This window comes from Apus apus, chromosome 19, assembly GCF_020740795.1.
Source record: "Apus apus isolate bApuApu2 chromosome 19, bApuApu2.pri.cur, whole genome shotgun sequence".
Lineage (NCBI taxonomy): Eukaryota > Metazoa > Chordata > Aves > Apodiformes > Apodidae > Apus > Apus apus.
Window position 1 is genome coordinate 7,651,952 of NC_067300.1, and position 14,043 is coordinate 7,665,994.

A 14,043-nucleotide genomic window follows, 5' to 3' on the forward strand; every position below is an offset into this window, starting at 1 on the left:
TGAAGGAAGCAGGCAGGGGGGCAGAGCTTCAGTCCACAGAGCTTGGCCACTCATGAGCCTGCCATTGCTGGCTGGAGTGTTACCATCCAGTCATGGAAATTAAGGATCTGCTGGCATTTTCTGAGCCTTGGGCATTCCCCAGTGTGTTCCGAGTGCCAGGTTTCCCATTAGTGGCCGATAATGGGCTCTAATGCATGGTTTGATATGATTTCACCCTCCTGCACCTGTGTGAGGCTTCTCAAGGCTTCAGCACTTTTTATGTACTCTGGAGTTTTGTTAGACTGAGATATTTCCTCAGGTCTGGCCTCCAGCCCACAGGAGCAACATCTGCAGGGCTCTCACACAGCAGCTCCAGTTACCTCAGCCATGGGTTGGCCTCAGCCTAGTGAAGGACAAGTGTGTGGAGGCTCCCCTGGCTTATCTGAGAGCAAAGATTGGGTCACAGGATTGGCACAGAGCTGCCCTCCTCACTATATAGATACAGGCTGCCATCTGGGGACTGTCTCTTCAGGTGTGCACTCACCATGGCTCGCTGGCAGATCCTATGCTTTGCCTTGTGCTCCTGCCTTGGCACAGCATGGGCTGCTACGGTAAGTACAAAAGCACTTCTTACGTCCTCACCTTCTGCTTTTCATGTTTAGGAATTGCTGCTGCCTGTCTGCTCCAGAGGGCAGCCTGCAGGACACATCTCCAGCCTGTGGGCTTTCCACGGGGGTCCAAAGGGATGGCTGGGGAAGGGGGCTGCAAGTGGGGGGCACTGGGCAGGGCAGGGCTGGGGTGCTGGCGACATGGGAAGCCAGAGGTGTGAGGACTGTGCAATGGATTTCTCTTCTCTCCTCTGTGGTACCACGTGTAGCTGGGTGTGGTGTACACCGAGGGTGGCTTTGTGGAAGGTGAGAATAAAAAACTGGGACTCTTTGGGGAGTACATCGACATCTTCAGAGGGATCCCCTTTGCTGCCCCTCCAAAGACTCTGGAAGACCCCCAACCTCATCCTGGCTGGGAGGGTAAGTTCTAGCTTTTGAGTGCCTTTCTTCTGGGGGGTTGTTTTTCTCTTCCTCTTTAGTTTGTTATTGATGAGCCCAAGATGTTTTTGCCTGTTTTCATCTACTAAGCAGTGCCAAGAAAAAGCTCTTAGTCTCATGGTAGGTGTGACAGACTGTGTCTAAGTCTCCCCAAGCAACTCAAGTAACCACATGAATTGACATAAAGAAAGCATGGCTCCTACATCTCCCATCCCCATGCCTCGGCTGCCCAGAGCTAGTTCAGATGGAAAGGGTCCCACTTTGTCACTCCCTCAGACTGGTCACAGTGTCTGGGGAGGCTTTGCTGCCTCAGCACTGGACTCACAGAGGAGAGGAGGGATGGACAGAGAGCTTGCAGTCAAAGGACGGAGTTGATGCCTCTAACTAGGACCTGCTGTCTCCCTTCTCTCCTCTCAGGAACACTGAAGGCAAAAAATTTCAAAAATCGCTGCATGCAGATGACTCTCACACAAACTGCTGTCCGTGGGAAGGAGGACTGTCTCTATCTGAACATCTGGATCCCTCAGGGAAGGAGACAGGGTATGTGCCTGGCAGAGACCTGGGGAGGAGATTCTTCATGGCCTTTTGGGAGCAAAGTGCTCTGGAGCATCTCTCGGCAGCTGCGTTCCCATAGTGGGCAACTGCAGGAGCACTGATGGTCAGAGGGAAAGGTTGGAGCCAAGTCACCCACTGTTCCTCAGCTGCAGGAACTCCCAAGTCCTGTTGGGACTTTCAGCCTCTTTCTTAGCCATAGCCTATTGCAAAGCATCATGTCTCTTCATGCCCTGGTGGAGTGGTGCTCAGTGAAGGGGCACGGGAAGGATGGGCAGCACTTTCTAGCTGTGTTGTGGCTCACACTGCTTTTCTTCCTCATCTCCCAGTCTCTACCAAACTGCCAGTGATGATCTATATCTACGGTGGTGCCTTCCTAGTAGGAGGGGGCCAGGGAGCCAACTTCCTCAAAAACTACCTGTACGATGGTGAGGAGATCGCCACGCGGGGCAACGTGATCGTGGTGACCATCAACTACCGTGTGGGGCCCCTGGGCTTCCTGAGCACTGGAGATGAAAACATGCCAGGTAGAGTAGCTGGGCCCTGTGATGGGTCCCCAGTTTATCAGCTTTGCTGTCCCCTTGCTCAATGGTGGGTGCTCTCTGTTGCTCAGGGAACTACGGGCTGAAGGACCAGCACATGGCTATTGCCTGGGTGAAGAGGAACATCAAGGCCTTTGGGGGTGACCCAGATAACATCACCATCTTTGGGGAATCAGCTGGTGCCACCAGTGTTTCCCTGCAGGTCTGTTGCTCTTCTCAGCCCCCACCTGAGCCACTTCTCTTAGGAGATGGTCCCCTTGGTACTCCATGGCTTTCCTCCACACACATCACCTGATAAACATCCTCTCCTGCTTGGGGACAGCCATTTTTGCTTTGTAGCTGTTCCTCCTTCAGCTTAATCAATCCTACCACTGCAGGCGTGTGTCCTTGCTTTTGGGACCTCTGGTGACACAGCATTTACTTCCCATCTCCTCTGCTCCTCTTCTCACCATGTCACCTTTTAACTACCTGCTGAGACTGCTCAATAGCACAAGCAGCTTCCCCAGGCCTGGTGCTCGAGTTGTGGGGGGACTGGACAAGTCTGGCAGGCGATGGCCTCTTCAGGACGTTGTACATGAATCCCCCTTGTTTGTGTTTTGCCCCACAGACACTGATCCCAAAGAACAAGGGTCTGTTCAAGAGAGCCATCAGCCAGAGCGGTGTTGGGCTGTGCAGCTGGGCCATCCAGAGGGACCCGCTGGCCTGGGCTAAAAAGGTAACACACAAGTTATAGGTGCCCAAGTTAACAGGTTGCCCAGGGAGGTTGTGGAAGCCCCTTCCCTCGAGGTGTTCAAGGCCAGGTTGGTGAGGCTCGTGCAGCCTGGGCTGGTGGGAGGTGTCCCTGCTCATAGCAAGGAGGTTGGAACCTGAAGATCTTTCAGGTCCCTTCCAACCTTCACTGTTCTGTGATTCTATGACAAGTCTTGCCTGAGGGAATGGAAAACCAAAAATGTGATTCCTTAGAGACAAGCATAAGTAGCAAGGGCTTTGGGGGGAGCCATGCTGCCAAGCAGAGCTCTGGAAACACTCTGCTTTGAGAGAAAATCAACCACTCCTCTACCTCGATGAAGCTGGAGATGAAGCCTGGCTTTGGAAGGTAACACTAGGAGGTTTCTCTCTCTCCTCCTGCAGCTTGGAGAAAAAGTGGGCTGCTCCTCAGACAACACCACTGTCCTGGCCAACTGCCTGCGCCAGTCTGACCCCAAAGCCCTGACACTGGCCTACCACCTGCAGCTGATCCACCTGCCCGGTGAGTGCTGGGGTTCCCCACCCACGCAGGGCTCGCCCTGCCTTGACGGGACACTGGGGTGATGGCCAGGAGCTCCAGAACTCAGCTGATAAAAAAATAATTGACCACAACCTTGCTATTTTCATCTGAGTCGCTGGGTGGAGTGTGGGACTCTCGCACGGGACAGAGAGTGTTTCTGTGTTTGGTGCCTGTGGGGATTTCTTGCCCAAGAAGCCTCTCCTCGGCTTGCTCTCCTCATGCTCCTAGTAAATCACCCCAGTACGTAGCCTTGCTCAGGACAGAAAGTGGCAAAGCCACCAGATGTCCCGGCAATGGGTGAGCACAGCCACACGGGATGGGGAGAAGTTCTGCTCTTCCATACCTTTGGCTGTGCTTTTTGGAGGAGAGGAGTTTTTGATGTTACCTGCTGGTACTGGGCTGGCAGATCTCTTACTCTTCTCCACCTATGGGCATGAGGTTTACTGAACATAATCCTGTGGTCACCCTGCTCCTGGGTGACATCCTGCCTGTGCTGAAGTCACTACCCAAGCTCTTTGTCACCTCAGCCTATCCTTTCTACAGTTCCTTGAGTCAAGGGATATGCCAGGCCATGCTCTGGCTTTTCTCAGCTCCTGACGGACTCTGGTTTTGTCTCCTGCTGCAGCTCCCCTGGTTCACACACTTGCCCTCACTCCTGTCGTCGATGGAGACTTCCTCCCAGACATGCCAGAGAACCTCTTTGCCAACGCTGCTGACATCGACTACATCGCTGGGGTCAACAACATGGATGGACACTTCTTTGCTGGCATTGATTTACCTGCTATCAACCGCCCGTTTGGGAAAGTCTCTCCGTAAGTGAAGGATGCTCTTAAAACCCTTTGCAGGAGGAACCTTCTCTTTAATGTAGCCCCCAAACTCCAAGGACTTAGACCTGATGGACAGGGCACTAGCTTCAAATCAGGATGTCACTCCAAGCCAGGGTGCCTAGGTTATGTGTTAGGGCATAAGATTCCTCTGTGGGGATGAATCTGTGGACAGTTTGGCCCCAAACTGTCCTGCTGAGAAAGCTGGGAAGCACACGTCCTCTGCCTAAGACTTGGACTGAAATTACTGGTTTTTACTTCACCAAACTGTTGCTAACCACAGGGTTGGATGTGAACGTCAGTGGGGACTGGGATCCATATCCATGAGCCCTGCCCCACTGGAAGGTGCTAGTCTGTCATTCATTGATTCTACTTGTCTTTTCAGGGACCAAGTCTATGATTTAATCCAAGGACTCACCGTGGACAGGGGCGAGGCTGGAGCCAATGCCACATACAACATCTACACTCAAGCATGGGGTGAGAAGCCAGAACAGGAGGTCATTAAGAAGACAGTGGTGGACCTGATTACTGACTACATCTTCCTGGTTCCCACACAGTGGGCACTGAATCTGCACCTGAAGAATGCCCGGTGAGCAGCTCAGCCCTGGCAGGAGCCCAAAGCCTGCCTAGGGGGGGCAAAACACTGTGATTCCAGCCCAGGGGACTGAGGAGCACCTTAAGGGGGCTGAACTTGAAGGGGGAAGGCTTTTAGGTACTGAGTGCACCCTCAGACTTGGCTCGTACAAATGCTATTTCTCCAATGCTGTGAAGGAGTCATGCTAGGAACTTGCTCTGAATTCCCATTAAAACAGTTTTTCCTTCTTAAAAACCTCTTAGACACTTGTGCATCTTCCAGGGTTGAATCTCTGGCTCTGCTGGTATTTGGGGTGCAGTTATGAATCTGCAGCCCGCTCTCTGCTCTGCTCTCTGCTCAGCAAGGCTGTTTTATTTCCCCAGGAAGGCCAAGACATACAGCTACGTGTTCTCCCAGCCATCCCGAATGCCCGTCTACCCAAAATGGGTAGGGGCAGACCATGCTGATGACCTGCAGTATGTCTTTGGGAAACCCTTTGCCACCCCCCTGGGCTACCTGCCCAAGCACAGGACTGTCTCACGTGCCATGATTGCTTACTGGACCAATTTTGCCAGGACAGGGTGAGTGATTCCAGTTCCACATTTGGGGTTTTGCTGCAGCACTTCAACCTGCTGCTTCTGCCTGTTAACTTGTCAGGAGCAATTCCTGAAAGCAGGGTGTCCTCTGTACTTCTGTTGTGAGCCTGGCTCTGCCTCTCCCAGTGGTGGAGCTTGCTCTGGGTCCTCCTCACCCAGGGAACATCTGGGCACAGTAGAAGCATTTTTATAACTTGTGAACTCTGCTTATACCTCATTATGAGGGTTGTTGTGGGATCCTTCTGTTCAGACAGGAGTTAAGCCTCTGTCTGCACTAGGATAGTTGGGACAGAGGGAGGACACTGGAACTCAGCAAGTCATTCCTATCAGGCAGAGCTTCTGTTGCTTGTCTCAATGTCAGACTCTCTTTGCACTCACTAAAAGCCTCACTTGAGCAGACAGGATTCCTGCCAAACACCACAGACCTGGCTACATCCCCAAGCTGCCCTGATAAAACTGAACTCCTGTTTTTCATCCTTCCCCAGTGATCCCAACAAAGGGAATTCCAAGGTGCCCGTTCACTGGCCGCCCTACAGCAAGAAAGGCACTTACTACCTGGAAATCAACAACAAGATGAACAAGAACTCGGTGAAGGAGGGTCTGAGAGCCCCCTTCGTGACCTTCTGGAACTCGGTCTATCAGAAGCTGCCGCAGGTTGCCAACATCTCCCTGAGCGAGCAGCTCCCTTGAGGCCAGCAGAGAACACCTTGTCAGGACAGGCCCAGCTCATTAAAGGCTTTGCTTCCAACCGAGTGGTTCTGGCTTCTCCGCGTCGTTCCCACGACGGGGTTTGTTTTTTTCCCCTAACGCTCCGGCCGGGCACGAAGCCACATCCAGCCCCGGGGCAGAGCGTGTTTCCCGGGCCGGGGACGCAGGGATGTGCTGCTGAAGGTGCCGGCACAGGGAGCCCCGGGCTCAGGTTCTGCTGCTCCCGATCCACGGCGTGACCCCCGGGCTGGGCACTCCCGACCCCCCCTCACCATCCGCGCCGGCAACAACCGGCAGCCGGAGCCCACCGCAATCACCTCGGGGGAAAAGAAACCCAAAGGGGGGGGTGGTGGGGGTGGTTATTCCCGGTTTATGGGCACAAACCCCGGCCAGGCTGCGCTGGGCTCCGACCCGCAGCCCCCCCAGCGCCGGCCCCGGGAACAGCTCCGAGGCGGAACCTTCGTGCGCGGCGCGGGGGCCCCGCCGGGAGGGAGCGGGAACCGGGCGGCCATGGCGGGCGCGGGGCGGCGCGGGGAGCGGGGCTCGGCCGTGCTGGAGCTGCCCCGCAGCCCGCGGATGGTCTGCGTGGAGTACCCGGGGCTGGTGCGGGACGTGGGGGCCATGCTGCGGACGCTGGGAGGAGAGCAAGGGGTGTCGCGGGTGAGGGGGGGGCCCGGGGGCTGCGGGAGGCCGAGGGGGGGGGGGTGTCTGTGTGTGTGTGTGTGTGTCTGTCTGTCTGTGTGTGTGTGTGTCTGTCTCTGTGTGTGTGTGTGTCTGTCTGTGTCTGTGCAAGTGTGTCTGTCTGTGTCTGTCTGTCTGTGTGTGTGTCTGTGTGTCTGTCTGTGTCTGTGCAAGTGTGTCTGTCTGTGTCTGTCTGTCTGTGTGTGTGTCTGTGTGTCTGTCTGTGTCTGTCTGTGTGTGTGTCTGTGTGTCTGTCTGTGTCTGTGCAAGTGTGTCTGTCTGTGTCTGTCTGTCTGTGTGTGTGTCTATGTGTCTGTCTGTGTCTGTGCAAGTGTGTCTGTCTGTGTCTGTCTGTCTGTGTGTCTGTCTGTGTCTGTGCATGTGTGTCTGTGTCTGTCTGTCTGTGTGTGTGTCTGTGTGTCTGTCTGTGTCTGTGCAAGTGTGTCTGTCTGTGTCTGTCTGTCTGTGTGTGTCTGTGTGTGTCTGTGTCTTTGTCTGTGCAAGTGTGTCTGTGTGTCTGTGCGTGTGTGTCTGTGTCTGTCTGCCTCTGTGTGTGTGTCTGCGTGTGTGTATCTGTGTGTCTGTGTCTGTCTATGTGTGTCTGTGTGTGTGTTGGCGTCTGTGTGGGTGTCTGCATGTGTGGGTGTCTGTCTGTGTGTGTGTCTCTGTGTCTGTCTGTGTGTGTGTGTGTGTGTGTGTCTGTGTTGGGGGGTCGGGGCCCCTTTTCCAGGCAGAGGGGCTGTGGGGTGGGCAGCCCGGAGGCGGGAGGGGATCAGGGTCAGGGACCCCCTCCTGCTGCAGGACCCCCCTGTCCGGCCCTTTGGGGGTGTGTGTCTGTGTCCCCCCCCCCTCCCAGTGCAGGTCCCACGCGTGGTTTCGGGGTGATGCTGCCCACGAGAGAGGAGTTGGGAGGTGTTGGGAAGGATGGGAGCAGCCGTGCATCCCCCCCCCATGTGCCAAGGATGGGGATTCACCTCCCTGGGATGGTGTGAGGGGGAATAAACCCCTGGGGAGAGGGTGTGGAGGCAGGGGGGCTGGTGCCAGGAGGAGGCCTGGGGAGACGGGCTGTGCGGCTGCTGTGCTGAGAGACTGTGCCTGCCCTTGCTGACAGATCTATGCGGACCCTGCCAAAAGGCTGGAGCTGTATTTTCGCCCCAAGGACCCTTATTGCCATCCCGTGTGCGCCAACCGCTTCCCCACCTCCACCGTGCTGCTCAAGGTGAAGAGGAGGACCAAGAAGAAGCAGCAGCAGCAGCACAGGTCGGACACCGAAGGACAAATCCAGCCAGAAGTCCAGTTTGAAATGGAAATTCTTGGGACTGTCACCACTGTTTACAAATTTCAAGGTAATCCTTGGGTTTGTGTTGACGTGGCTTAAAGGCGACTATGTCTGATGGGAAAGGAAAGTATTTCCCTCTAAGAATTTAGGACTGGAAGGAAAATCAAGTCTCCTGTTGCTACAGCCTCCTTGCTTTAAAAACCTTTGCATAAACTTACCAGACTCCTGCTCCTGAAGACTGAGTGTTGTCAGAAATCCTGTGATACAACAAACTTCACAATGTTTTTGTTTCTCACAGGAATGTCTGATTTCCAGTACCTGGCAATGCACTCTGGTCCTGATGGCAAACAAACCTCCATGTATGACAAAGTCCTAATGCTCAAGCCAGAGAAGGAAGAATTCTTCAATAGAGAATTACCTCTCTACATCCCACCACCAATTTTCTCACGTCTGGACACTCCTGTTGACTATTTTTATCGGCCAGATATACAGCACAGGTTAGTGCCTTGTCTCCTGGTGTTGCTCATAGCTGTGTTGGTGCTGGGAAGGACAGGCAGTGAAACAGTTCCCTGGTTTGATAAATACTTCTAACAAACCAAGTCTTCCAGGTTTTCATTTTTCATCACTTGAAGATGCCTCCAATTTATTCTGGCTTCAGTGTTACAGGACCTGTGCTCTTGAAGCACCAGAGCAGCACTAAATACATCGTTCATACATTTCAGCTGCTCAGGCTGCTGCCCTGTTCTGCTCCATCCCTCTTGACCTGGCAGGGCCAGGCAGGCTTGAGGAACAGCAGAAACCTCAGCAGGGTCCACTCCAGGACTCACCAGGTGCGTGGACCTGGTGGTGTGGTGGAGATGGCTGCCTCCCCCAGCAGCCCCCAGGCAGCAGGGTGCAGGGATCCCAGCTTTCTGGCTGCTTCCAGGGGCTGGAGCCGAGGGCAGGAGCCGACGCGTCTGTTCTGTGACCGCGCTGGCCGGGCCTGTTCCCTCCTGGCCCCGGGTGGCTTTGCCAGGAGAACAATCTGCGAGATCTCCCACAGGAAACATCTTTCATTTTCTCACTGCCGTCCTTTACTGACATTTAAAAAAAAAAAGATCTTATTTGTAGATGTAATGAACAGCTGCATTTCCCTCGTGCCTTGTCCCTGTCCCCTCCTGAGCTGCAGTCACTGCAGAGCAAATGCAGGGGGTGAAGCCTTTAGCTGCAAGTGCACGTCACACAGAGCAGCAGCCAGCTGCCCCAGGGCTTTCTGCCAGGTGGTCCAGGGGAACCTCTGTCATCAGGCAACTGGCTGGAGCTTTGCAGGGCTTCTTTATCAATTTAATTTTTCTGTCCTCGGTGGTGTCACATTCCATCGTACCAATATGTGATTCCACAGGGAGGTGAGGCCAAAGGTAAACCAACCCATTGCTTACATGGCTGAGTCCCTTCTATTCCAAAATAAACTTCCATTTCTTTTTGTTCCCTTGAGTGCTCTGAGTTTGTGCCACAGGCAGAAAGCAAACCTGATCTTTTCCCTCTTTTTTAGGGAGGGATACAACAACCCCCAGGTGTCTGGTGAGAACCTGATAGGCCTCAGCAGGGCCCGGCGCCCACACAACGCCATTTTTGTCAACTTTGATGATGAAGAAATCCCCACTAAACCCTTGGATGCTGCTGTACAGACCTGGAAGAAAGTGTGCAGCAATCCTGTAGATAAAAAGGTGGAGGAAGAGCTGAGAAAGGTGTGTGCCTTACTCTTGACACGAGCACTATACTCCAGCATGCCATGTGGGGAAAAAAACCTGCAGGCAGCCATTTTCTCTTGGGTTCCCCAGAAATTCCTGGTAACTGACTGATAACAGCAAGAGCTAGTAGAGGCTGCTGTGTCACTTCAATTGTGCAAGTCAAGATTTGAGTCTGTTTTTGCAGCCAACTGATGTTAAAGTCCATTTTGTGCCACTAGTCCTTAGATTACCATGCTCATAGCTCATACCGAGGGCCAAAGGCACCCACGCAGGAGGATGTCCCACTTGGAAAGCTGAACTGCATTCATAACCCACCTCCCACTGTTTCTATGGTTGTTTCTGTATTATTTTAGCTCTTTGAAGTCCGTCCCATCTGGTCTCGGAACGCAGTAAAAGCCAGTATCAGTGTCCACCCAGACAAGCTGAAGCTCCTGTTGCCGTATCTAGCCTATTACATGGTGAGTTGGTGCATCTGCCCTTGGGCCTGTCTGGTCCTTCACCCTTTCTGAGGTCCTGCCACTAAGTACCTCAGTGAAATGTCAGGTAAAGAGAAAGAGGGAAGGAAAGCATTGCTTTTGAACAGGAGTTAGAACCATAAAGGATTCAGTAGCTGTTTGCTCCATGGTTTCTAATCTACTTTGCAGTTCAGTCAGACACTCAAACTGACTGTCCACCTGGCAATGGTAGCAGAATTTTTCCACAAACACACACACACATTATTTTGACCTTGCAAGTTAGTTTGTAAAAGCAGACAAATATTTGTGCTTAATGCATTGGCTGCCCAAGTTTCAGTAGATAAATACTGAGGTGGCAAGTGAGGAAAGAGCTGGTAAAAGAAATAATCACCTTTGGTCAATGAGGGGAAACAGTACAATGTTCCGAGAACCTCTGCAATGCTGTACTGGTTTTTTTGTAACCTTCTTCCCCCCGTGTGTTTATGCAGTTAACAGGTCCTTGGAGAAGCTTGTGGGTTAGATTTGGGTATGATCCCAGAAAACACCCTGAAGCAAAGATTTACCAAGTACTGGACTTCCGAATCCGCTGTGGAATGAAATATGGTAAAAGGGCCCAACCCCCAGAGATGCTCTTTCTGCTTTCTGGTTAATCCTGGAAGTACCTTTCTTTTTACTTGTTTAAACACCTTTGCCATATTTCTGCTCTGATGAGGATGGCACTTCTGAGCTCTCTGCTTACTGTAGCTCTGCCATAAACTCCTTTCCTCATTTGGCACTCAGGGGAGGCACTGGGCTGCAGATTCTGTTGCTTTCATAGTAGCTTTTCCTCAAGGACCCCAGCATCTTGTGCAGGATGCCAGCTCTCAGACTTTGGGATATAGGGTTCCCCCTACTCTGACTTGGCAGAGGGAAAGGACTTCCTGAGCTCATCTAGTAAGTCCGTGACAGAGCTGGCATCCACTCATTGCCATCAGACCACATCTCCATTTTTCCAAGTTAAGGGGTTTTGTTGATCTGATAACTCTCCTCTCCACACCTTGCTCAAGTCAGCACATCCCAAAGACCAGACTGCCTTTCATACACCAGTCCAGCACTTCTCTTAAGTGAGCCAGGGAATTCTTGCCCTCAGTTCATGACTGATTTTCTCTTTCCACCTCCAGGTTATGCCCCTAACGATATGCCTGTGAAAGCCAAACGAAGCACGTACAACTACAGCCTGCCCATCACTGTCAAGAAGCCAGGTATGCTGTGCCAGCAGCAGGGCTGCCTGGCTCTTCTGGTCCTGTGTTTACCCCAGCCTAGTCACAGGTGAAGGGTCTTCCTGTGCTCTAAGCCAAAATGGGAGCTTTATTTCTGGTTATAATACGGTGCTGCTTTTAAGGCAGTAGAAGAGTCTTCTGCTGGGAAGGTGCACGTCTGGCTGAGCCTCACTGTCTGTTAGCAGACTGTGGGAATTCAGCGACAGTGCAGAGAAAGGGGAGAGTAGATCTTTTTTCTTTGTCAAGGAAGAGCAGAAAAAATTAAAATTATTAACAGAGGTGCTGTGGAAAAAGCCATCAAACTCACCACCTTTCCCTTGGCTGGCCAGTGACATCTCTAAAGAAACACGTGCTCCATGCTGGCTTGGTCTGGCTTTTGCTGATCAGCAAAACTGAATGGACATTGAGAACTGACAGTACAGAGCCACAGAGGGAAAGATATCCTTAATTAGGACTCTTGTTTTTCTGTCTTTCAGTAAGTCATACAGTCAGTGTACATGATCTGAAACAGGGGCTTGGTACATCCAGTGCATCTGGTGGGAAGAAGCCTGCCTGCAGCAGGTATAAGCTGAAGGTGAGTGTTCCTCTTGTATCTGTTTTGTCAGTCTTGAAGGGGACAGCTGTGCAGACCTGTGCCTTGGAACTGATTTGTATTGCCTTATTCTTGATTCAGCCCATTGGAAGTACTTTTCAGTCATGCCAGAGTTGTCCTGTTACATCATTAGCTGCACATTAATCCTTTCCTCCTGCCCTCTTAGGAATCCGTCTACGTTTTCCGAGAAGGAGCCCTACCCCCTTATCGGCAGATGTTCTACCAGCTCTGTGACCTGAATGTGGAAAGGTATTGCACACTGGCAGCTGAGTCTTCTGTTTGTGCTAGATTTCAAAGCCTGTTTTTTATATCCAGTCCATTCCTCTTGACCAGAAACTCAACAGATCTGCCTTTTCACTCCTTAACTTCCTTTCCTATATAACAGTTATTCGAATAACCAAATATGATGTCCCAGCTCAATGAATTAGAATGGTAGTAAGCCACAGAAGCCATAGTCTCCCTCATTTGAAGCCTGCATCTGAGTGCAGGAGATTATTTCCTTCCCTTTTGCTGCTTTTTAGCCTACAGAAGATCATCCATCGGAACGACGGCGCAGAGTCGGAGTGCACGGAGCGGGACGGGTGGTGCCTTCCAAAGACCAGCGATGATCTGCGAGACTCCATGTCTCTGATGATAAAGCAGATAATCAGATCCACGAGACCTGGTAAGGATGCTTATGAGCATCAAGAGTGTATTGCTGCCTTCCTGATGGTGTTGGGATGTTGAGGGCTGGATAAGGATGTTGCAGTCAGCCCTGGGGCAATGGTGTTGCTGTATTTCCCTCCTCCTCTGTGCTACATCTGGTGTTCTGGCTCATTCCAGTTTGTGAGCTGAAGCTGTTGTCCTGCAGCCTGAACGTGGGTTGGGATTAGGAATGGCTGGGAGTAAAGGTTTTCTGTTTCATCTTCCTAGTATCTCAGCCTTCAGGTTTTAAATGTCTTTGCACAGTGATAATCAAGAGTTGACTCAACTGATAGTTGCATTTTACTGATGTTATTAATTGAACAAGAAGTGAGGCAATCATTTTGGTGCTGGGCCAAAGCAGTATCCCAGTGAATTAGGTCAGAATCAGCTGGGAGAGGAGGCACGGCACTGCAGATCTGCTGTTCTCTTAGTGGTCCTGGAGTATGAGGAGAGATTGCTTTGGGCTTGATCAAATTCTATTAAGATGTGCACCTCTGGCTTCTGCCTTCCTCTCACATTTTATGAACTCTTTGGCAAATACCCCCAGGTTTCACTGAGAGATCCATCACAATGTCCTTCTTCCTTCCTTTCTTCCCAATTAAGCTCTTTTCTCAAGTACAACAAGCAGTCAGGATGGAAAAGAGCAGCTGGCTTATGAGTCTGGAGAGGATGAAGATGATGAAGAGGAGGAGGAAGAGGACTTCAAGCCTTCTGATGGGAGTGAAAATGAAATGGAGACAGAAATTCTGGACTATGTGTGAACTCAGCGAGCAGTCTGGCTGCTGTTGGATGGAATCATCTCTGCTCTTGTTCCGTGAGAACTGAGGGGTCAGCAACCATGCCTAGGGTGTAGGAAACCAGAACTTAAGTACTAAGATGATGACAACCTGTCTGCACTGACTGCTGTACCTGCTGATGGGCATTGGTCTGGATGTTTGAGAGCCACTGCCTACGTTTTCATAACTGATGGCTAATAAGCCCTCAAACAACCTCAACGAACTTCCAAGAGCAAGCCCAGAATCCAAACCAGCTGGCAATATGCCAGAAAAGAGGAGAAGCTACATTCCCAGATCTCTCCGTGCGTGGGAGGTGCACCTTGGCCAGGTTGGTGGCCATGTGGAAAACAGAAAAGGTGGCTGGGGAAAGCAGTCCAGGGCTGCTGTAGAACCTCAGGCAGGTGCTGCCCTTTTCTTTCGCTGAGAAGCATGAAAATAGTGTGTCATGACTTCAGCTTCAAGCCTTGCTGGGTGGAAATAAAGCTAGCAGGAAAACACA

At 51.8% G+C, this 14,043-nt stretch overlaps 2 protein-coding genes across 2 annotated transcripts; both read left to right on the forward strand.

Moving 5' to 3' along the window:
- Positions 1–524: 524 nt before the first annotated feature.
- On the forward strand, positions 525–6,070 carry CEL (carboxyl ester lipase). Its single transcript, XM_051636940.1, has 11 exons — positions 525–590; positions 857–1,007; positions 1,443–1,565; positions 1,907–2,104; positions 2,191–2,321; positions 2,727–2,834; positions 3,251–3,368; positions 4,012–4,198; positions 4,596–4,799; positions 5,168–5,365; positions 5,866–6,070. The coding sequence occupies exons 1-11, from the start codon at positions 525–527 to the stop codon at positions 6,068–6,070; spliced, it is 1,689 nt and encodes a 562-aa protein (XP_051492900.1).
- Positions 6,071–6,577: 507 nt separating this feature from the next.
- GTF3C5 (general transcription factor IIIC subunit 5) lies at positions 6,578–14,043 on the forward strand. The gene is made up of 11 exons (XM_051636704.1): positions 6,578–6,748; positions 7,881–8,115; positions 8,347–8,545; positions 9,580–9,775; positions 10,132–10,236; positions 10,722–10,836; positions 11,394–11,474; positions 11,969–12,066; positions 12,251–12,333; positions 12,606–12,748; positions 13,372–14,043. The coding sequence occupies exons 1-11, from the start codon at positions 6,599–6,601 to the stop codon at positions 13,527–13,529; spliced, it is 1,563 nt and encodes a 520-aa protein (XP_051492664.1). The 5' UTR covers positions 6,578–6,598; the 3' UTR covers positions 13,530–14,043.